This window comes from Cyrtonyx montezumae, unplaced genomic scaffold (genome assembly GCF_038088225.1).
Source record: "Cyrtonyx montezumae isolate F1298 unplaced genomic scaffold, pur_monq_1.0 scaffold_9, whole genome shotgun sequence".
Classification (NCBI taxonomy): domain Eukaryota; kingdom Metazoa; phylum Chordata; class Aves; order Galliformes; family Odontophoridae; genus Cyrtonyx; species Cyrtonyx montezumae.
The window spans coordinates 1,248,309-1,272,557 of NW_027072100.1; the positions used below are offsets into that span (position 1 = coordinate 1,248,309).

The following is a 24,249-nucleotide window of genomic DNA, read 5'->3' on the forward strand; positions in this document are numbered from 1 at the left end:
GCTGCCTCCAAAGGCAGCAAGTGCCACGAGCTGCCTGCCCTGCTGAGCAGACCGCTGCCAGGACGGAGCTGAGGGAGCAGTGTAGGCCGTGCTGGCTCTGGAGCCGTGCACGTATCCAGCCAGGTGTGAGCGCAGTGGTGCTGAGCAGCCGCTGCTCAACAGCCAGTTGTCATCTTCTGCTTCTCAGATCCAGTTTCTGCTCTCAAGATGACGGTCAGCTCGCGCCCACGGGAACCACGTGGGGCTGGAAGTGGTGAAGTTGGCGGGTGTGCCTGGGGAGGGCTCCGGTTCACACCTGGGGAACTCCCACTGAGATGAAGTGTTTTCCAGAAATACAAACTGTCTGAAAGGTGAGAAATGGGAAAAACTGACTGATGGGGTTGGTGTGAGGGCTGGCCTGGGAAGGCAGGAGCGTATGGCAGGCCGAGCCCTTGGATGCCTGGTGAAGTTAATTAATCACCGCTAATTGCAACTGCTGAAAGCGTTGGGGAGAGCTGCAGCAGCTTGTTGCTGCCAGCTGGCTGCACCGAGGGCAGCGGCACGTGAAAGTGATCCTTCCCCAGGTTCCCCTATGAAAATACACAGAGTGAGAGGAACACAAACACAGCGTGAAAGTGGCAATGAGATGAGCTGGGAGGAAACCACCGCTGCGTGCTGGGCAGCGTGCTGCTGGCCTGGGGGGGCAAACAGCCGAGGTGATCTGGGGAAGAAGGGGGCGAGGAGAGCTGTGCAGCACGGCCGGCCTGGCTGAGCTCAGCTCTCCCTGCAGCCCCGCACAGCCCCGCGTGCAGCACGGCTCCTTGCTGGGGGCAGCTGGGAGGGAGGTGATGCGGCTGAGCTCTCCGCAGGGTGGATGATGCCTCGGCAGCTCCATCTCCTTAATCCGTGAGAGTGCTGCAGCCCCAGGGCAGGAGGTGGGGGAAGGATGCCCGTCCCTGGAGGCTTTAGAGGCACAGCAGTGACACTGGTGATGGCTTCAAGGAGGAAACTGAAGTGACCACAGCAACCACTTCCCACCAACAGATCTGTTATCTTAACCCCTGAAGCAAGTGACAGAGGTGGGTGGTGCTCTGCTGTACCTGAGGCTCCAAAGCGATCCCGGTCACGGCCAGCGTGTCCCACACCCAGACTGACCCGTGGGTCCCTCTCTGCCTCCTTCTGCCTCTTGGTCACAGGACCCACAGAGGCCACACACTGCTCAGCACCATCTCAGCCCTCAGCTCTTCCCGTGTGCTGCTGCCGGGGCTGCACTGGCGCGGCCCAAACCCCAAACCCTAAACCTCCCTGCAGGCACGAGGCCGAGCGGCGGCTGCTTTCGTGTATGGGCTGATCTTTTTCCGTGCGCACTTCGCACCGACGCGGTGGGTTGCGACTGATCAGAAACCGCGCGTGGCTGCAGGATGTGAGCGCAGCACTGCGCGGCCCAACGGCTCCGTGTGCGGGAGCGGTGCCCCCAGCCCGGCCCTCCCGCACACCCCGAGCGAAAAGGAGAACCGCGCTGCCCCCCACGCGCCTCAGGAAACGCCGCAGCCCGCAGGTGCCCCGGCAGCGCCCGGCCCCATCTCCTCGCACCGTTTCGGCCGAAAGCCGTCCTGCTCCCGAACGCGGCTCGGCGGGGATCTCGGGACGCTCCGTGCCCGCCCGGCCCGGAGGAGCCCGGTGCGATGGAGGCGGCGGTGAGCGGCGGGTAGGTGCGGTGGCCCCGGGTGGCTGACAGCGAGAACTGAGGGCTGAGCCCGGGGGGTCGGGTCACGCATGGCTTTGTCTGCGCCTCGCCCGGCCGGGGAGCCCACGCGCGGTGCAGCGGACAGAGGCCGGGCTGCTCCGCGTGGCTCAGAGCCACGGCCATCCCCACGCCCCGGGGGGATTCCAGGACGGGGTGGGGTGGCGGCGCCGAGCGCAGCCCCACACGGGGCCGTGGGCTGGCCGTCCCCAGGGCCCCAGTCTGCCGCGGCCACAGCTCCCCAGGGGCCGTCCCGAGGCCGAGGCCGTTTCCTCGAAGGGCTCCCGGGGGAGCTTGGCCCCGTCCCGGGGCACCGCGAGCCCCCGCCTGGCTCGGGAACCGCTGCTCCTGGAACGGGATGCTGACGCTGCTCTGGGACGGGAACCCGCAGTCCTCAGCCCTAAACCCAATGCGGGCACTGTGCGCGTGGCCGCGGGTCCCGGTCCCTCTGCCCTCTGCCACGGGTCCCGTCCTCCCCTTCCAGCCGGTGCGGCCCGCAGGCCGGAGCCGGGGCCGCGCGCTGACCCCCGCGGTGCGGCGAGGGATGGGGAGCCTGCCCAGCCGGGAGAAGCCGCTCAGCGCAGCGCCGTCGGCCGCCGTCCCCTCGCTGCCCACGCTGCCCCCGCTGCCCACGCACGCAGGTGAGTGCTCGGGCCCCAGCAGCGTCCCCCCGCCCACGTGGCCGGCCCAGACCCCGAGCCCCGCGCTGTGCCCCGCAGCCCCGGGCGGATTCCTGGCGCTGGCCCTGTGTGATTTCCCCTCCGGTGCGGGGGCAGCCGCCGTGCTCAGGATGGGAGAGCAGCTCCGCATCCTCTCTGAGTAAGTCAAACACCAGGCGGGCACTGCTGGTGCCCCTCCCTGGGGCCATGGGGGTCCCCCCCCCCCCACAGCCGCAGGACATCGCGTTCCCCTTCCCCACAGGGATGGGGAGTGGTGGCTGGTGGCATCCCAGGCATCCGGCAAGGAGTGCCTCGTTCCCAGCAGCTGCGTGGCCAAAGTGCGGCACAGGTGGGTGCCGGCCCAGGGTGACATGGGGGGCAGAGCCGGGGGCCGTGGGGCTCAGCCAGGACACCCCAAACCCCAAAATTGTCCCAAGGACAAACCGCAGCTGCTGCACCAGTGCCTGCACTGCTGGCATTGGTGCTGAGCTCAGAGATGTGGCAATGGTGTCCCAGCCCCACTGTCCCACAGCCGGGGCCTGGCACCGCACAGCCCACGGGCGTTTCTGCAGGGCCACCTGCCTGTCCCTGTCTCTGTCCCCATCCCTGGGACAGGAGGTGCCGCAGCCCTGCCACCACCTGCTGCTGTGCAGGTGGCTGTACGAGGGCGTCAGCCGGGAGAAGGCGGAGGAGCTGCTGCTGCAGCCGGGAAACCACAGCGGAGCCTTCCTGATCCGTGAGAGCCAGACACGGAGAGGTGAGCACAGCCCGCAGCACTGGGGGTTGGGACAGACACACACTGGGTGTGTGGGGCCGAGTGCAGGCAGGCAGGACCCATGGGGCAGCGTGGGACGGGACAGGGCAGTGGCATTCAGCAGCACCATTGCATGCAGGATGGAGCTGAGCCCATGAGAATCCCCCAGAATCCATGCATGGTGCTGCCAGGGCCCACCCTCGTGCCCCCTCCTCTGTGCAAGGACTTCCCTGGCCCCTCCACATTATGTGGACCAGGCCCAGAGCGGGGCTGCTCCACCAGCACACCTGGCAGCACCGGGCTGCCCCACGCAGCCGCTTCCTGCTGCTGCTGCTCTGCTTCAGGCTGAGCCTCTTCCTCCACCAAAGGGCCCCAACAAACCAACAAAACAACTTCCTGCAGCTGCTGGTTAAGCAGAGGCTCAGCCTCAGAGGTGAAGTGGGCCCTGCTCATGGCACAGAGCCACACAGCAACCACGAGGGGCCCTCACCAGGCACACACCAAGCCGGGCCCTTCTCCTGGCAGCTCGGCCATGGGAAAAATGGTCAGTGCCCATCCTGGCAGCCCCGTGTCTCCGAAGTGGGCTGCTGGCAGCTGTGTGGGTGCTCCCGCTGATAAAAGTGAGGCTGCTGGGGCCAGAGGCTGAGCGGGACTGCCCACAGCCCACCCCACATCCCCGCAGGCGGCTTCTCACTGTCGGTGCGGCGCACTGAGCTCGCCTCGTGGGACGCGGTCACTCACTATCGCATCCATCGCTTGGAGAATGGCTGGCTCTACATCTCGCCCCGCCTCACCTTCCCCAGCCTGCACGACCTCGTGGACCACTACAGCGGTAAGGAGCACCGCGGGGCAGCCCGGGGCCAGCGTCGGGTGCAGCACTGCGCTGACACTGCCGACCCCCATGCAGAGTGTGGGGAGGGTCTGTGCTGCACCCTCAGGGAGCCCTGTGCCATGGAGGTGGCAAAGGCAGTGCCAGCCCCGGTCCGGCCCGCCGTGGTGAAGAAGCCTACACTCAACTGGGACAAGATTGACAGGTGGGGGCGGCTGTGAGGGCCACCATCCCCCTGGGGCCAGGCGCTGCTCGCTGACAGCCCCATCTGCCCCGCAGCTCTGTTCTGCTCTCGGAGGCCGTGCCACCTCTGGGCGAGGAGGAGGAGGACTCTCCCATCAGCCTGGGCCTGCGGGAAGCCATCAGCTCCTACCTGCAGCTGTCGGACGGCTCGGCCCCAGAGATGGGCCCTGCAGGGAAGGGAGAGAAGAGCAGCTGAGGGCACAGCCCCCCCAGCCACAGCCCCCGGGACGGGCAGCCAGGCCTGCTCACAGCTCCGGTGCCCGCAGCCCTTCCAGGACGTGCACACATCGCACCTTGGGATGCAGCAGGGCTCCCCTCCCAGCCCCGGTGCTCCCCACCGCGGGCTGCTGGGTCCCGGTGCCCAGAAGGCAGAGGCCACGTCCATGCAGTGACAGCACAGTGACAGCACACACCTGGCTGGAGCCGTGACGGCTGCTGCAGGAGCTGGAGCGGAGCCCGGGGCTGCAGGCTGACCCCAGGAGCAGCCCCGCCCCACAGCAGCGGCAGGAAACAACCCACACCTCCCCCCACAGAGATGGGTTTCAAGCTATAGCTCATTCATTAAACGGGATCTTTGCGGGACGCGCAGCAGCCGTCCGTGATGTCTTCATTATGGGCCGTAGTGGGGGTAACCGCGTGCACAGCCCCGCGGCTCAGGCAGCATTGGCCATAACCGCAGTACCGCGGGAGGACGTTGGTGGAGGGGGGCTGGGACCCTCTGCTCCCCCCTTTGTGGGGTGGCGGCACCCGGCTCCTGCTCTCGGCTCTCCCCATTCCCACTTATCCCTCCTTCGCCCCTGTCCCCCTCCTTCCCCCCCTGCTGCTGAGGAGGTGAGAGATTTTACCCCCCACACATTAAATACCCAAACAGAACTTTTTTGGGGGGAGGGGCTGTGACTGCACGCCGCTCACACGCAAAGCCCGGGGGGCCCTGATGGGACAGGAGCAGTTTCAACTGTAGACACAAATGCAGTGATTTTATTGATTCGTTAATTGAAACAAAGCCGCCACTAAGACTTAACCAACAGAAGCCCATTTATTTATTCCAAACACTGAGATACAGAAGTTTTCAAGTTTTGCAAATATTGCTCCAAAGCAAAATCCTATTTACAGCGCCCTCAGTTCCAGTAGTGCATAAACAAAGACAGTACGGAGCCGCAGTGCAACGCGCGGCCCTCACAGCACGAGGAGCTGCGGGGCCAGGCCGGGCTACAGCGCAACAGTGCGGAAACCCACAGCAACGGGGCTGACCGGGACCTGAAGCACAGCAAAACCTCTCCTGAACATGGCAAGCTAGTCTAGTTCAAATAAATACTTTCGGTCTTTACCTGCAAGGGCTCCTTCCCCAGCTGGGCCGTGGGAAAGCCAGCCTGCAGGGCCTGGACCCCTCCCCCCCCCCAACAGTCCTCTGCCATCTCCTAAGTACCACCCTGAGCACAATTAACTGAAAATGAACCCACAAAAAGCAGCCACTGTGAAAGATCAACCCAAGGTGAGCTCAGGAACTGCCCCCGCACCACAGCGATGCTCACCCCCACTGACCCCACAGGACCACCTGCCCTGGGGTTCAGTGCCGGGTCCCCTTCCCAGCCCTCCCCACCCGCAGCCCCACGCCTGGCAGTGCACAGAGCTGGGGGCAGCAGCAGCCAGACACAGCCCAACGCTGCGTTCACCTTCAGGGGAAGTGGGACCCCGGTGCACACGAGCTCTATTCTGACTGAGCTATGGAAACGCTCATTTCTCTGCTGTGCTACGTTGTGTTCACTACATACCAACTCATAGCGAGAAATGGGGAGACGTGACTGCACGAAGCTGCAGTGACTACACCTAGAGAAGCCCTACTCTTCATCCTCTGCAGGAACTGATTAAAACATTCCCTGTGTAGGTTAGGTTAAGTTAAAAAACACCCAATGTTATTGTAGAGTTTATACAGCGAATCATTTCAGCTGGCAGCAAACAAGCTCGGCTGGCTCAGCATACGGCTGCGGCCTTCCCACCACTGCCTGCTGCCATCCCACCCAAGCAGCACCTCCACACAGCAGGAGCTCCTTCAGGACGCCCTCCCAGTGGAGAAACAGCTTCAGCATCTCCTGTGGCAAGCCCAGCTGCATTGCAGGGGGGGAAGTGAAGCTGAGGTGCTGCTGACAGAGCGATGCTGTGGCTGAATGGCTCTCGGTGCCCCCAGAGCAGCACACGGCCGCTCCGAGGGCTGCACAGCACCAGCAGGATCCAGGCACACCTCCCACAAAGCAACACGGAGCAGGAAACCAAAATGTGATGTATGAAAGGGAACTCGTGAACGTACACCGTTAGGATAATAACCCACTCAGTGCCTGTCAGGACAGTACCTCATGCATAGATTGAGGCTTTATTTACACAAATACAAAATAAACTGATTCCCAAAACCACACATTCATAGTTAAGTCTTTACAATGAACACGTTCCGACCGTCAAAAAAATTGTCTACGTGTCAAAACAGAACCGGAATGGCAACCATTAACAAATGGGAGAAGACCACAGGGCGCCCGCGGCACCCCCTGTCCCAGCACAGCACTGCTGCTGGCACGGCCCCACGGCCGGCTGCCCCAGCGCCCTAAGAGGGACACGTCTGTATCTAAAGCAGTTCATCCTGACACTGAGTGCAACGTGCTGTGACCTCGTGCTGCACCCCACATACCGGCCCACAGCTGTGAGCTGGGCGTTCACACTCACTAGGTCTGAAAAATGGTATAGCATTTCCTAATGATTAAATACCGTATGCTATTACGCATAAACCAGAAGGAATAAAACATGACAAGTCACTGAAACTATGCAAAGTTATTTACATCCTCCGTGGACTGAACATTTTTGGCTCTTAGAACTCTGTTCTTCGGTGGCATGATCTCAGTCAGTTCTGTTATGAGAAGTCCACTGCTCTGCTGAGCGACTCGAGAGCAGTGAAAATCTGAGCATAATTTAATCGCTAAGACCCCAACCTTTGAAGACATCAGCCTCTTCCACAGAGTTACAATTGCCCCATAAACCCGGAATTATGAGATAAAATAAGCTTCTGGCTGTTCTTTGAACAGCACCTCTCCACAAATCCCTGAAGTCAGTCTGCATCACATGCAATTAGCATGCCAATCTCATTTAAATACACAGAGCTGTCAGACACTGCGCAGTCGGTCTCCAGCTCCCCGCCTCCTCACGTGGAGCAGCACAGCGCGATCTGCTGCACCTTGCCGAGGTCGGTGATGAGCTGCTTGATACAGTGCTTGAGCTGCGGGAGGCGAGCGAGCGGCTCCGGAGGCTCCAGCTCCCCCGTGTAATCCAGCCAGCTCTCCAAAACTGCAAAGGGAAACAGAGCGGGCGCTCTTTCAGTTCTCACGTAGAGCACTCAGACACAAAACAAGTTCCTCACGTCACTTATGAATCTTGAGAAATCAACAGGCAAAGACCGAGCACCCCGAGACACCAGAAAGCACAACAAGGAGCCCAGGGCGGTCTCACTGCTCCCTGCAGCCACCTGGGGAGGTTGTGCTGGGCTGCGGGTCGCCTCGCCCCTCTGTAACTGTGATAGGATTGAGGGGGAACGGCTTCAACTTGCACCAAGGGAGGTTCAGTCTGGATGTCAGGAAACAGCACTGCTCTGAAAGTGGTCCGGCACTGGGACGGGCTGCCCAGGGAGGAGGTGGAGTCACCCACCCTGGAGGTGCTCAGGGAACGTTTGGACGTTGTGTTGAGGGACGTGGTTTAGAGAGAGCTATTGGTGACGGGTGGACAGTTGGGCTGGGTGATATCAATGGTCTTTTCCAACCTCAGTGACTCTATGATGCCATGAAATGACAACAATTCACATTTAAGGGACAACAATTCACATTTAAAGGTCAAAAACCAGACATTCCCAGGAGAAAGCTGCACAGGAAAACTCAGGACTAGATATAACACCATGTGGTGCTGGGAAGATCACACCATTGGAATACCTTAGAACAAAGTCTTAGAGGAACAGGCTGATAATATAAAGAATTAGCAATCTCTGAGCTTTAAACCAGCTCCAGATGACCTAACTGCTGTCACAGAAACGTGGTGGGACAAACTGCACAACTGGAGCATGAAGATGGAGGGCTACAAGCTTTCTCTTCTGTAAAGGCAGGCTAGGAGGGGTAAGGCCTTCTAGGCTAACAGAGAGACTGCAAAGAGCTGCTTCTGAGAAAGCCATGCTCAGGTCAAGAGTTTGTGGGGTAAAAGTCCTTAGTTTGACACAAACAAAGGACACCTGGTCAGGTGTACTATGGGCACCTGATCAGATGGAGCCTGGGGATGAGGCCTTCTTGCTCCAGCTACAATAGGCATCACACTTTCGCAGTCTCATTCCAATGAGATTTCAACCACCTGGTGTCTCTGCTGGGAAAGCAGCACAGTGCAAGCAACCCAGGAGACTTGTGGGGTTTGCTGAGGTAAACTTCCTGGTTCAGGTATTGGACAGACCAACCAGTGCTGAAGCACTACTAGATTTGAAGCTCACCAATGTAGAATAAATCATTAGAGAGATTCAGAGTACAGCTTGTCTGGGCTGAGTGACCCATGGTGTGGTGGAGTTCAAGCTCTCAAGGAACTGAGGAAGAAGTAACGACAAGGGTCTTGAACTTCAGGTCCAGCTTCCAGCTGTTTGAAGAATTACCAGATGAAATCCCCTGGGAAGCTGTCCTCAGGGACAGGGGAACACTGCAGAGCTGACATCTCTTATTGACACCTGCCTGAGAGCACAAGAGCTCTCCAATGCCCTGCGTAAAGCATCAGACAGAGGAGGCAGGAAACCAGCACAGCTGAGCAGGGACATGCTGCTCCAAGTGAGGGGTGAGAAGGAAATGCTCAGAGAGAAGAAGCAGGGATGTGTGCTAGGCAGAGAAGGGTTGCTGTCTGGATGTGCAGGGATAGGATAGGCAAAGCCAAGGCACAGATGGAACTGCACTTGGCAAAGGATGTGAAAAATAAGGAGGTACATTGGTCAGAAGAAAGGCCAAGGAGAGCATCTCTACCCCACCCTTACCCCCCCATTATTAAAAGAGAAGGGAGAACTGGCTACAACAGACCAGGAGAATGATGAGGTACCCAGTGAGTTCTTTGCCTCAGTCTTCCCTGGCAGTCAGGCCTTCACATCTCTCGTGTCCCCAAAACTCTTGGATGGGGCTGAAGGAACAAAATCCCTCCCATGATGTAAAAACAGCAAGTCTGAGACTGCCTGAACAAACTCAACACCTACAAGCCTACAGGGCTGGACAGCATGTATGCCTCAATCCCAAGGCCTGGGCCAGGCCTGGCTGCATGAGGCCCTGGGGCAGCCGGACCTAGTGGGAGGCAGCAGGGGAGGGCTGAGGGGCTGCAAGGGCCCTTCCAAACCACTCTATGATTCCATGAACTGGATAAAGGAAAACAACGAGGAAATCTCAACACGTAAATAGCAGACATCATTCCTGGTCTAAGCTTCTCAGTGGGAAGCAAGAACCAGACAGACAGAGAACTCATGCCACCAGGTACTACAGCCACAAGAGAGGCAGTCACACCGAACTACATCATGCTCAGAAGATGGGGCAGCGCCACAGAAGGAAACACGTGTCTGCTCATTTCCTTGGCCAGGTGGAAGACAGAGGATGAGGACAGAGACAAGAGAACACAGCAGGTGCTGCCACTAACAAAGTCACAGGCTGGTTTCAGGCAAGGGTGAAGTCTGCCACAGAACTGGTGGGCACTGCTCAACAACCAACACATCCAGTCCTCAAGTAAGGAAACTCCTGGTCGGAGCAGCAGCACTGAGCAGCCCTGCAGCCTAGCAGCAGAATTTATGAAAATGTAATACAGCCTTGAGATACTTGTTTACACCAAAGACTTCTCCATTTCAGTAGGGAACTGAGAGGCTGGAGAAGGACAGTCAGACAACAGGTAAGCAAAAGAACTATTCTGGTTTATTTAAGTTAATACACAAAGGGCACAGCTCTCCATAACGAGGCAAACCTCTGGTGATGCTTAAGTAAAGAATTTTGAAGAGATGCAGAAAAAGATAATAGCCTTGTGCAGTGAAGAGGCTAAAACAGACAGCAAGCCCTAAAGAGCAGCACAGCTCAGGGACACAGACATGCTACGGAAAATGACCACAAACAACAAGAAGATATGCAAGGCATTCCACTACACCATGAGATGTAAGTATTCAGAGACAATGCAATCAGGATTTTTTTTTTTTAATCTGAATTGAATTCTTCACAGTATTAATTTGATCTTCAATTTTGTTTTAAAACCCTCCAGGCACCAGGAGCATGCCTGCTTTCTGTTATTAAAATCAATACATCTTACAGCTTAATGCTGATCACCCTGTAGGTCTGCAGAACTAGAACTAAAGCCAGCGTGTTTTAAACAGCAGCATTAATTGAGAAGGACAAAACACGGCCATTTTTTGAAACAGAAAAGTGCTACCTACCATCCAGCTCTTTCTCAATGAAATCCATTCTGTGTATGACTTCATCTTGCAGAGATTCCACATGAGCTAAAAGATTAAGCTGCCACTGCAGCTGTGAGTTCACAACTCCTTCTTTGTCCTTTTCCAGCAATTTCATTTCAATAGCTTCCTCTGGAGCAGCTTTCTTAGATGCAGGCTCTCTTACCTAGCAGAAATACAAACATCAAGATTTGTAACAGTGATGTAGGATTAGTGAGGCAGACTGTCTGGGTCCCTACAGTGACCCAAATTAATGGCTTAACAAATTTTAAGCTAGCAGGCAACAGTGACAGGAAAGAAGAGTACAGAAATGCAGTTCAGGCAAAAGCATCTAAATACAGATCAACAACAAACCTCTAAAATAAAGAAATCTAATAGAAGAGAGGATTAGAGGAGATTAAAAAGTTTCAAAAGCAACATTATTTTGATAGTTATTTTGCCAATAGTCTCTGCAGCTTCCCCAGCACTTTATTTTAGGAAGATAACACTGAGCTGTAAATTACACCTGTAGCTATACTCCCTACAAGAAGCTTCTAGCTGGAACATGCCACACTAAATCTGCATCCAAGAAAACATTACAAGTTTTCCTTTAGACACAACAGTAACCAACCAAAGGGCAAGCTGTGCTACAGTCAGAAGGGGCTCCTCCTGAAGGAATCTAATCTCAACTCTACTCTAAATTTCATAAAGCATCTCCAAAGCTCATGAAACAACTGTGCTGTGTCAGCAGATCATACTACCTGTGCTTTCCTCCATCATTCCTCTGAAATGTGACAGGATTTAGAGAAAGACTCCTAAGGGATCAAAACCCTGAAACACATGCCTTTCTGTGCAATGAAAAGTCATCTCAATGGATTTGACAGAGAAGTCAGAGAACACGATTTGCATGTAATGAAAGCTAAGCAGCATTCTCATCCAAAACAAAAAGGGAGGTCAGTACTTCCCTGAGGCCTTCCAACATTTGTCAGACTGTATTTCATGACCTGACAGCACCTAAGAGAAGCCAATTTGCACACTGCAACGTGGAAAGAGGCCTCTGCTACAAGTCTGCAGACCTGATGGAACCAAAATTGAGAACTGACTGCTAAAAGAAGAAAACGAGATTGCTTCAGTAGGAAAAACCTGAACTTTCAGTGATGCTCATGCCTAACCATCAGCTCAGGTTACTTATTTACACGTTTCCTGAAGAATATGGAATCAGTTCAATTAATGTAAATATTAAATAAATGCAAGAGCAAGCTGGTAATAACCAAAAGCTGGAATGCCAGTGTATTTGGGAGTATTTTGTGCTTGCCTTGTTCTCTCCCTAGTGCTTATCTGTACTGTCTAAAGCAGACAAGGAAGGAGCACAGTGTTGGTAGGCCACATTCCACAGACTTGTACAGATGATCTAAAACCCAAAATTTGACTTTCAGGATGAAATGGTGGAGATGATTACGTCTGTTATTTAAATGTACAACAGCAACCTAAAATTAACATTATGACAGGAAAAAAATAATAGATTAAATAGATTAAATACCATTAGAAGGGCCAACAAGTTCTGCACTTTGCCAGACACACACATTCCCTCTGCAGCGTTGTTTTAATATAAATACCTTGGAGTAATTGTGTTTGGATTCATTTTCCATTTTACATATTTCTCGGTCCAGATTCCAACCCAGCCTCTCCGACAGCACGTCATCCCCATTTTCCCTTATTCTGTTGACGCTGTCATCCATGGCTGAACCTCTTGTTTCCACCACCAACCTCTGCTCTATAGCAGGGTAGTAGGCCCGAGGTTTCTGATAACAGTGTTCACTTGTGATGTAAGATTCCTCCACAGAAGGAAGGGCTGAGGGTTTCTCAGCTGTCCCATTCCATGTTCTATAACTCGCTGTCTCCTCTTTGCAACAGTTTTCTTCGATGTGAATGATGTGTTTCGTATGGATTTTTTCATCCACTGTAATGTGCTTCCATGGATGACACCAGAGCTTTAGGTCAGGATGTTCTTTATTTCTGTTCAAACATAAAAGAAGTCAAACATCCACCAAATTTGAACTTACAATGACCAAGTATGCTGCATTACCACGTAAAGAAATCAAGGAAGAACATCTGCAGTACTACACGCAGTTTCTCCCAGATAAGCTTGAGAATTCAATCCACTGATTTTGAATAACCCTCTAATAAAAACAGTGGCAGACCTGAGGTAGTGTAGAAGTACTTCATTATTTCCTTTACATCCAACTCCCCTTTAAACCCCCTTGGGATTCCTGCCTGGTATGCCAACATGCCACGGTCCCCCCCAGCCACCCTTTATAAAAACTCTCATTTTCCTTGTTTTCAACTTGACTGATATGGAATCTCTCTTGAATGTTATTTATTTCAGCAGTAGGGACAATTATACCTATCAGATTATTACATATGTATAATAAACAACATTTCTTTGCTACTATCACACCCCTGGTGAGGTATCCTGAATGTACTTCTAGAAAAAGAAAAGCCAAGTGCTCACTCACCAGAACTCTCCCGCTCCACCTCCAGACATTCTACACCTAAAGTTCTTTGCTGAGCAAAGCAGCAAGGGATCCTCTGCACAAGACAGAGCACTGGATGACAACACGGCAGCTACACAAGTACAGGTATTCCCATGCTGAATGCCTGAGCACTCTCCTGACGCCTGCCTTATAATGGCTGGCACCAAGCCTGCCACATCACCTCTGATACCATGCAATCTGCTTGAAGCACTGAGCAACACCTTCCTCGGGACTCTGAGATCATCTCTCTCCCAGGCTGTAGACCTGTATCAGCAATACAATCATTCTTCTGATTTAGAAATTTTTGTTTTAAATCCACTTTGATTTATGGAATGAGCAAAAACCAGGGCTGCAGTCTTCAACAAGGAACACACCACCTTTAAGGGAGCCAGGCCATCACAGCAACTCCAGGGTGGGAGGGGAAAAATGAACAAAGCCTGTAACAACCATCACATACCTGTCCAGTGCTCCGGACCACAGCACAAGGTAAATCTCAATTTACAACTAAAAATCACAGTCAAGTGTTGTTATTTAAGAAGAAAAGGCTTAAGGACTGGTCTTAGGATATTTACGTTCCAGTCACCTCCAAGAAAAAGTTTTTCAGATCTGACTTAAGGAGACCACAGTGCCGAAGCAAGACCTTGCATTACAGTTGGTACCTCCTTTCTTTAAGCATTCCAAACACTGCCAGTGGCATTACTGCAACACCACAGATTAAATTTAAGGGAACAAAAGACTAAAAAGAACTCAAAGCTTTGCTTTCCAAATAGCTGCTGTTGTGCAAATTCTCAGTGAATAAATTATAAATGTTAATCAATCTGAAACTGCTGGATGTGGATTAGAAAAAAATTCTCAGTCATCTGAACCAAGGGTGACCTTAAACAGAAAATTATGGATTCCTACAGGGATAATGGAAAGTGTTGGTGTTGTTTTTTGTTTTGTTTCTAGCATACCATATTTGCACAAAATTGAGCTACCACAGGTTGCTGAAGGTCCAACTGCTCTTCCTCTACAGAGCAATAAATTATCCTAAAAGAAGAGACATGATTTCTACTCAAAAAGCTAAGATTTAAAGTTACTGGATAGAGAAGTGTTATAGGAACACGGCCATGGTTATACACTGTGCTCTAATCACTACTGCTTCACTTAGGTGCTTTAGGAGAAGCTGCTGTTAGTTTTTTCTTTCCCAGCTCTTCTCCACAGAGTTTATGCTCCCCACCGCACTTATCCAAGGCAACATTAGCAATTCAAACTATGGTGACATATCTGCAGAGAAAAACAAAAGTAAGCCTGAATTTGTTATTCTTCTTGAAATCTAATTGACGTTGAGAACACATCAGCTGATACTTAAATACTGCTTACTTCAATATGCTCATCTTCAGCTGCAGTCCATGCAGCACTTCTATCACTCTTTGCACATCGCCAAGCAGCTGGTGAGTGGCCACGATCTTCTTGGCATTCTGGTGGGAATAATTTTCTTCCAAGAACGCTAAGCCATGCATGTGGCCATTACTCAACCACTCCTTCTCATACCAGTACTTTAAGCTGGACCTCTGACCTAAAGCAACAGTAATGAGCTTGTTAAAATGCAGCATTAACTATGGCACGTTAACATCACTGGTAGTTAACTACGATCAGGTCTTGCAACAGCTTACTAGCTGTTACCAGCAGTACTAATAACAAATAGCAGAGAAACTTCAGAGACATGAAGAAGTTGTAAGTAGGAAAAGAAATCGTAGCTTGGTCAAGAAAATCTTGGCCTAGATGTAAAAGCCAAAGGCATTCAGCCCCCAGTTCCCACAGGACACCCACAACAAGCACATGCAGCTGATGCACAGAAAAATGTGTGATTGTAGCAGGGTATCCTTGATTGTAACTAAAGCTAGCCTGGGTACAGCTCTGCAGACAGAAATGCCACGAGACACTACTGGTCTTTCTTTACTAGTTTCATGCACATATTAATACAGTCACTCAAATATAAATTTTAATGGAATCAATAACGTGTTGATGAAGAATTTGCCAATATTCAACTATTAATAATGTTAATTCAAGCTTAAGAGATCAGAATATTAGCAACAGCTAAAATGAAATTGTTAAATGGCAAATGCATCAGTAAAAGAAATCGAAGACAAGCAAAAAAGGTATTAGTAGAAGAACAAATCTTGATAAGCTTGCTACGTTACTAGAAAATTAAAAAAATGAATAGTAAATAAACAAAGAAAACCAACAGAAGCCCAACCTCCTCCCACCTCTGCACTGTGTTGTTGCAGCAGCAGATGTTCTCATGACTGCTCAGTGCCCTGAGAACACTTTATGCACTGCCCCACATACAGCCCAGCCACAGATGTTACTGGAGCACAGGCTCAGAACCAGATGTGTAGAAATCTCCAGTACAGACAGGTACATATTCATTAGAAAACAGCAGCACTCCAGGGTTGGTTGAAAAAATAGTTAGCAGGCAGCAAGATGAAACCACAGGACCACACTGCCTACCCACTGGGAAGCATCATTGGCCATACTGATAACCCCAGGCACAGTGAAACAAAACTCTGGGCATCCTGCTGAGAAATTACTCGTAACTGCTTATATCTCTTTTGGAAGGTAATTAAAAAGAGCAACTAAATGGTTTCCATATCATGCCCAATATATAGACCAGTGGACTTAAAGGAAATCTAAATTCACCACCAGATCTCTGCCTTAAAGACAAATCCAAAGAGCATGGTTTTGAGCACACAGCCACTGAGCAGCATAGGACAGCATTTGATGTTTTGAACCAACACCTCCAAAAGGCCTCATTTTCCAGCAGAAGTCCCACATTTATTTTTGTGTTAGGAAGGCTCCCAACTGCAAATCCAGTTCAGGCAGCAAGAATAAACCTCTTTTATGTTCATGATTATCTGAACAGCAAGGAGGCCAACCACTCTGACTTGGTGGATGAAAAGCCATATACATGAGCCAGCTGTGCATGTTCACAGCCCTGAAAGCCAAGTGCAACATGGATTGCACCAACAGAGGGGGCAGCAGGCAGGAAGGGATTGTCCCTCTCTGCTCCGCCTTTGTGACATCCCATCTGCAGTACTGTGTCCAGCTGTGGGGCCACTGGCACAAGAACACAGAGCTGGTGGAGGTGGGTCCAGAGGAGGCCACAAAGCTGCTCTTAAGGCTGGAGCACCTCTGCTGCTGAGAAAAGCTGAGGGAGCTGGGTGTGCTGTGCCTGGAGAAGAGAGGGCTCTGGCCTCCTCCCTTTAGGGGAACTTGGAAGAAGTTAGACTCCTGTTTACACAGTTGACAGTGACAGGACAAGGGGGTGGCTTTAAACTAAAAGAAGGGAGATTTAAGTTAAAAGTGAGGAGGAAATTCATTACTCAGAGGGTGATGAGGCCGTGGCACTATTATCCAGAACAGCATGGGTGCCCCATCCCTGGTGGCATTCAAGTCCGGGCTGGATGGGGTCCTGGGCAGCCAGCCCACAGCAAAGGGGCTGAAGCTCAATGGCCTTTAAGGTCCCTTCCAATCCAAGCCATTCTATGATTCTGTCCAACCACAGCCTATTCACGGCACTGTTCACTTGAGGGTGTACTTGTACACAAGTACTCTCTCTCTCTTCCTGTGTGAATGCGCTAGAGATGAAGAGATTTCTTACAATTTATGTTTCCTACTCCTTAAAAGCAGTTGGCATATAAAAAGCAACATTTTGATTATGTTTGAGCAAGAATAAACGTTATCTGAACACAAATCACTTAAAAATCCTACCTGGCTCAAAAGAAGTCTAAAATGACAGTTACGTCTTTAGACATAATTACACTAAGTGTGCTTTTACTTCTGACAATGTGGAGAATAAACAGGAGAACTTTCTAAATAATGCACCTGCACAATAATATGTTTTTTAAATTGGGCATAGCTATTTGTAGATTCATAAACCCTGTTTTAGCTCATTTCAAGGCAAGGAAAGGTTTGTTGAAATTGAGAATCTACTTATAACTTGCAGTCAAAACGTTGGACAAAAACATGACCTGTCTTGGAAGTCAAGTCCAAACCAAAAATAAAAGTTTCAGGATCTTCAAGGTGAAAAAAATAGAAGTGACTAAACTAGCTAAGCAAATGAAAAGTTAGTTGTAATTGGTTTTCAGTAGGAAGCATTCTGATAAAGTTCAAGTGTGGTGGCACAACTTCAGCTTGCTAATGCAGCTCAGCTGGGTCAAAAACTAAATCCAAAGTAAAGCATCTTGAAAATAAGTGTTTAAAGTATTGGGTACAAAATACTGTATTAATAATTATAATAAATACAACCTTAAAGATTATAAATTATTTGACTAAGATAACTGTATGCAAGCACCATATCTTTTCTTTGCTATGACTATGAACAATGTTAGTGCACAAACTATGCTTAGCCACAAGGCAGTAGTTTAAGCTCCCAAGGAGTATGTAGTTGCCAAGAAAAGCAGCAATCACAATCCAAATGAGCACATAAACTGTGTGTCCAACCCACTACTTACACAGCTTTGTTGCCTTCTTTTTGATATTTTAATAAACTACAAGGAGTACTTTTTTTTTTATTTATACACATTAACTACAGTATATATTTTGTATACAGGCCAAGACTATTCCTCTTCACTCAGTGTGGCCCAGCCAAACCAAAAGGTTGGAAGCCCCTGACATAAGCCAGGAGTGTCTCATGATGAGGCAGGCTGATATCCCAGGCATCTCATCACATACAAGCATGGACACAAGGCCAAACCTCATCCATTTCCACATTCAGCAAGACTTCATAACTCACAGAAGGAAGCCAGAAACAACCCATGTCAGAAATGCAGTTTTTATCTGCTGCATAAGATGGGGTGAGACATTTTAAATTATCCAGCCTCATGTTTATGAGTAGAAATGCACTGCTTAATCAACTCTGTACTACCCATGATAACTTCTGTTTCTACTCATAGATATGCCTCTTACAAACAAGTCAAGGACATCACAACTGTTGAGAATCAGAGTACCTCTTGTTGGTTTGTTTTAATCAGCATGTAAGCCTGGCCTCACTGGAAGAAAGCTGCAGCCGTGTCCCTTAAGATGTGCCTACATTTTAAATCAGAAGGAGTCTTTACTGAATTCTCCCACGTATTTTTAAATTCATTTTCTGTAGTCAGGCAGTGGAATCAACTTAAATTCTTACTACTGACAAATACTACTGACATATGGCCACAGTTGATTTCCATTCCTGTCCAGCTGTAATTCCACAGCCTTGACTCACGTGCATTCACATGAGCTCAGTTACAGATTCAGAAAGTTGATTGCCTAAGAGACACAGCCAGTGAAGCAAAAAAAAGTTTAACCTTTGCAACAGAAGTATATAAACTAATAATTACTACATACAAAAGAAAGTTGTGTAACTTAAAGAATTCTGTACCTGGAGGATCTTGGCAAATATAGCAGGTATATTTCTCAGGTACATTATCTTCCAGCAAACCCATACAGACTCCATGCTGCCAGCACAGACACTCTTCACACTGTTTAAAATCAAGAAGTGCACATCAACAGAAATGAAATCTATAGGAGCTCAATACATTTACCTCCATTAAGAGATGCTCCATTGAGACGCATCATCCATGCACATTAAAACAAGGTATACCAATGTCCCCTCCCTTGCAGCTTCGAATAGATACATTAAAGAATCAGACTGCAATGATATTACAACGCTTCCCACATTTTTCACATGAATTTATGGAGGTGGGACAAATTATGCAGTCAAAGCAGAGATCCTGAGAAGTGCCACAATGCTCCCTTCGGAGATGAAAATCTCAGGAGATGTATGCACGCATTACCAAGGACAGCAATCAACATAAAATCAAGCTTTATAAAAACGTATCAAATTTCCTAATTTAAGTTTTTCACCCTCAAACAACAAGTTAACAGAACTATAAAATCAAAGCAATGTTCATGGTGCACAGAATTAGCCAACCCTATGCCTTGCTGTACCTCTAGCATTTTATCAATTTCCACAAAGGCAGTTCTATTTATACAGAAGAAAAAAAATCTCAAGTTTAAGAGCTTCCTGATGTTTATCCTTACTGGTAAATGCTGAGAACACTTTAGCACTACTTCTTAACACAGCTATACTGCTTAATATGTAATCCTTGTACATAGATATACAGTTTCAGGGCAGGAACAACTACACCCACACAGGAGCCAGGGGAAGATGTCCTAAAAAGAAAACCAGCCAGAACAGAGCTCCTGGGCTTGGTCACACTTGCATCCTCTAAATCAGGTAATGAAATACCTGCCCAACAGAACATATATTTAAAGCAGATTTTCAGTTGCTAGACCAACAATATCAGGATTCCTTTTACACCCATCACCTTCAAAGGCACCGATACTGAGCCACGCAATTCTCTACATTATACATACACAAGTTCACTGATGTTCTGGTATGAAAAACAGAAGAGATAATGTCATTTCATCTGGACTTCTTTTGTGCCTAAGTAGTATCTTAAAAAATATAGTCCTGTGCTTTCCAAAGCAACAGAAGGCGAAGCAGCAGAACTCTCCTTATGAAGTTATGGAGGCTACTGATCACAATGATTTCATTCCAAACTAAAACAGCTATTAACTGAAACAGGTACTTACTCTGAACACAAGTTCTATGTTCACTATGTAGGGGCACAGAACTTCTTTGTGCACAAATTGCTTGAGACAACGTAAACCAAAGTTGAAGATATGGGAAGAATGTTTTATAAGTTATCTTAAACTGAATTTATCATGAGCTTTACTATAACCTTGAAGAGATAAATGGAACCCACTCAGTTTAAGTGAGTGAAATCCAATTAAATGTTAAGGCTCCCCATGCTTTCAAGACAAATAAAAGGTGCTGCTTGTTAAGTTTTTTTCTTAATTTGGTACATTCATGAAAATGAGCTCAGTTCAAAGAGAAAATGACTTGCAATTGTCTTATTTGTAAGGGGACACTACACATGTCCTGAGAGGACTGAACCTCCAGGAACACTTGATCCATGTGTGTGACACTTCCTAATTTTGCTCTCAAGTCAAAGCATTCTAACATCGAGCAAGTGCCCCAAACATCTGTGTTCTTCCATTGAGATCTGTACAGAGTAATAAGCAAGGACAGGAGAAACATTTCAACAGAAACGAGTGCAAAGACAATATTCTTCTAAAAACCCATATACTGAATGAAATCACAATCCAAATGCAAGCTCTTTCAGGGCAAACACTTTCAAACTGCAGTTTCCAAGTATCAAAGATTACACAGGAAAGAGGGAAGAAAATCTTTCCTCCTTGCAAATCCAGAATAACTGACATTTTCCTTTGACTTCCCAGTACTACATCTCTGAAAAGCTGAAAATGAGTTTCCCCTCATCATAGTTCCATAAGAGAGGATCTTTGCCTTACATTAATGTCCTGCAAGAGCTAACACAGACATTTCTACACCAATATTAAAGGCCAAACTATTCAAACTGTTTTCCCAAAATCTATGGGCTGACCAAAAGGTATGCAAGCCTAGCCCTACACCCTGCAAAAACCTTGTTAACATCAATTTGCTCTCCACTGGCTATTGCTTCCATCCCTGCATTCCCTCTGCCCTTACAAGGCTTCCACCCCCACTCAAACAATGAAGGCCACCAGAAATGAGCAGAGGCTGCAGGGCAGGCTGTGCCAGCTACTCTGCTCCCCTAGTTCCAAACAGCAAAAATTCTGCTCACAGCAATATGCTAACAGCTATCCTAGGAACAAGATGCCATCAAATGGAGTTAAATCTCACAGAAATTAACAACAGGATGCCTGGGGAAGTGAATATAAAACCTGCAGATTGGGTTTCAAGTGGCAGACAATTTTTAGGCCCACCTGTAACTTCCAGCAGTGTTGTGTTTATAATAAATAAACTTGTCTCAAAAGTCAGCCTGCCTTAAAAGATACGACTGAACTTTGGAAACAGAACACCAAGGATTTGCACAGTTGTGCAAAAGCACTGTGCAAGCTTAGTTACTCTGTCAGACAGAGCCCAAGAACAGCAACTGTTACCGCCTCCCAACAGCCACTGACATCAGAAGTATCTGCCCAGAAAACGAAAGTGAAGAGTTCTCTAAAGCACGAACACCAGGTTTAAATGGCTGTAATTCATTACATGCAGACTCATCCAATGATGTTAACACACTGATAAGTCACTGATAAGCAAAACACTGCTGCCATCGCTCCCTTGAGGTAAGAAGCTCACCTGCCATCAATCCTATTGAAGCACTTTTGGGCACCTCTGACAAGACCTACAGAGACAATCAGGCAATATTCCAAAAGCATACGATCCAGACAAAGTCATGTCACACACTTTCAAAAATAACCACTTCAAAATAATCTAATAATTGCCTTAAAATCTGCAGTGAGCCCACCTGCCAAGCTGCACTACTGTCAATCTGAACTGAGGTCTTGCCACAGGAAAGAAAAGGATGGAAGCTGCCTAGAACAAAGCTCATTTCTTCAGAAAGGCAACTATGAGAATCTCACTGAAGAGCATGACACACCAAATCCCTGCATGGTTGCTTTTCCTGCATCTTTTAAGGCTTAAGTGGTCTTACCAAAGGAGACCATATAGCTCACATGAGAAGCAGTAACAAAATAAACTAGAACAAAAAAAGCTAAAGTCAAACATATACCAAGAAACTTCTTAATTGACTGAAATGAATAGGAATTGGGTAGAATGACTAAGTAAAAGTAAACAGAGAGGGCAGTTTCAAAGAGACCTTTAATTGCCAGTGTTAAGTGGGCAGATAGCATACACTGCTCTCTCTGCCTGGCAAGTTTTCTGTACACTCAGTTTACGAAGAATACAAAGGACAGATGGCTTTATGCAGATTAGGAACTACAGAGAACACTTGAACGGAAGAGTGAGGTTTTGCTTCTACAAAAGCTCCACTCTGATAATTTCAAATGTGTACTCAATAAACCTAGATAGTGCTCCAAGGTGGTTTTTTTGTTGTTTTTTTCCTTGTAGATTTGCATTTTCCTAAAACAGAACAAACACAAAGCCCCAACAAGTGACAAACCAACCATTATGGACTTTCAGGAATTTTCTCCTCCTTAACTACTTCCCTCAATAACAAAACCTGAATGTTTACCTGAATCATGAAGTCATTTTCTTCTTTTACTTCACAAATACACCGAACAATCTCAAAGTCACTTTCTTCAGCTTCTTCGTCAGGATTTGTGGTTACATCAACATCCTGACTGCAGTCATCATCACTCCAAAGTAAGCTCTCCATAGATGACTCACTCATGGTGTCTTCCTCTATACCAAAAATAACCACATAAAATGCCAGTTAGTTACAGAGAAGTCAAAAATCTCCCAAATAACCCTGCATATGTAGACATGCATTTCTAAATGTCAGTTCATTTTTTAATTCAAGGAACATCAAAACTGTTTGTTAACTGCTATGATATAATGAAGTTTTATACTGTCACTAACAGCTTGTTCAGAACACGTTAAGCATGATGATTCCTGAGCTTTAAGAATAGTAGAAAAATCTATCTTTTCTACTGTACCAATTTGTAACAGCAAATATCAAGATACTAAAAGATCATGAAAGCCCGAATGCAGCAGCCACCGTTTTTGAGCTCTGTTTATTATGAGGGCACTAATAAAGGTCTAATCAAAAGCTTCTTTTCATCAGATAGCTCAGAAAGCCATCAGAAAAGCATGTAGTTGTAGAGATACAGCACAGCCAGTGGTGTCCCAAGCAAAACACACACATCATAGAATTTGCAAAGCATCTGTTTTTAACTCTCAACTTTGAAGGAAACCTTAAGAAAAATAAATAAATTTAATCACTGAACACTTATCACAGAGCTCATAAGGAGCTGCAAAAATGCACAAAACTAGCAAGTTCTCAAAACAAGAGGAACCTCTCTTAAAATTCTGTGGAAATAAAGACGAAAGCAGCAAACGCGCGCCAACATCTAGCTCTGGAAACCAAACTAGGTTCAGCTTGGTCAGGTTGGGCAAAAGAAATACAGGGTCCTGTGTAAGAACAGCCAAAGAGTCATTTTACCATTTGTCTTTGATTTTCCTCGGTGGTATCCAGACTCAGAGCACTGCAGCAGTGTGCTTGGGTGGGCAGATGATTTATTTGAAGAAATACTTTTTGTGACAACTGATTTTTCAGGAGAAAGTTCCTGTGAAACATCTGCGCTTTCATCAGTACCAGAGTAGTCTGTAAAATTAAGAATTATTATAATTAGAAGTCAGTAGTCAAAGAAAAATGAGAAGAAAAACAAGGTCATAGTAACAGGTACGTATGATTCACTGAGTGTTCAATTCAACGTGCCAGGACTCAAGGATTCACTATGCTGATGAAAGACTTGTAAGCAAGAGGCAAGAAAGATACTGTATGAACCAATAAAAACCTTACGGAGCTTAATCATCCTGCTGATGTTAGAAAGGCTGTCAGTACTGGTGACCTAAATCCAGCTATCTGCAGGCTGAATGTGTATATAAGCGCTTTTGCACTACGATGACTTTTATGCAAGCATGGTTAGCTGAAGATCTCTCCCTGACATCAGGGACATCAGCAAAACCGTGCAGCACAAAAGGCTGCTCTAGCTGTAGTCACTGTATCCACCTCAAATTACTCTAGTAAATGCAAGTGTATATGAGAAAGGAGAAGAATCTGCATCCCTAAGAGTCGCTGAGCTTCTCAACTGATGTGGCTCAGAGAACAGATTTCTGCAATGCTAGCCTCAGGTCTTTAAAGCCTAGCATTAGCAAAAGGGCTGCAAGTCTCAATTACAAGAGCCTTCTTGGTATAATCTGTCCCTCAAGAAATGTGAGCCTACACATTTACTGACTGAACAAAAACTGAAAAAGTCCAGGATGTACACTGTTGGAACAGCAGTTAAAATGTGCTGCCCCAACCTCATCTTGAAAACCACTTCTACCTCCTCTGCCGTAACATTCTTAAGGAACAAACCACCAAACCTTTCCTCTGACTGAGCAGCATAATCTATCCAAGTGCAGAGTACCTCTGAGTTAAAACCAGGTCTCAGTCACCATGGTTTTCTGAGA

At 48.3% G+C, this 24,249-nt stretch overlaps 2 protein-coding genes across 10 annotated transcripts in view; one reads left to right on the forward strand and one right to left on the reverse strand.

The window, feature by feature from the left end:
• The first annotated feature begins 1,619 nt into the window (after nt 1–1,619).
• On the forward strand, nt 1,620–4,525 carry SLA2 (Src like adaptor 2). The gene is made up of 7 exons (XM_065754643.1): nt 1,620–1,687; nt 2,208–2,542; nt 2,645–2,731; nt 3,036–3,139; nt 3,819–3,968; nt 4,044–4,170; nt 4,245–4,525. Exons 2-7 carry the CDS (start codon nt 2,268–2,270, stop codon nt 4,402–4,404), a joined length of 903 nt encoding a protein of 300 aa, XP_065610715.1. The 5' UTR covers nt 1,620–1,687; nt 2,208–2,267; the 3' UTR covers nt 4,405–4,525.
• A 2,853-nt stretch (nt 4,526–7,378) lies between these two features.
• The window catches only part of PHF20 (PHD finger protein 20), a 60,169-nt gene continuing 43,298 nt past the window's right edge, over nt 7,379–24,249 (reverse strand). For all 9 annotated transcript variants that reach the window (XM_065754215.1, XM_065754209.1, XM_065754210.1 and 6 more), the window contains 7 exons: nt 23,237–23,398; nt 22,307–22,476; nt 18,592–18,691; nt 14,553–14,748; nt 12,273–12,672; nt 10,660–10,843; nt 7,379–7,535 (listed from right to left, as the gene is read on the reverse strand). In XM_065754215.1, coding sequence (XP_065610287.1) covers nt 7,393–7,535; nt 10,660–10,843; nt 12,273–12,672; nt 14,553–14,748; nt 18,592–18,691; nt 22,307–22,476; nt 23,237–23,398 — 1,355 coding nt within the window. In that variant the 3' untranslated portion in view covers nt 7,379–7,392. The remainder of the gene's footprint in view (nt 7,536–10,659; nt 10,844–12,272; nt 12,673–14,552; nt 14,749–18,591; nt 18,692–22,306; nt 22,477–23,236; nt 23,399–24,249) is intronic.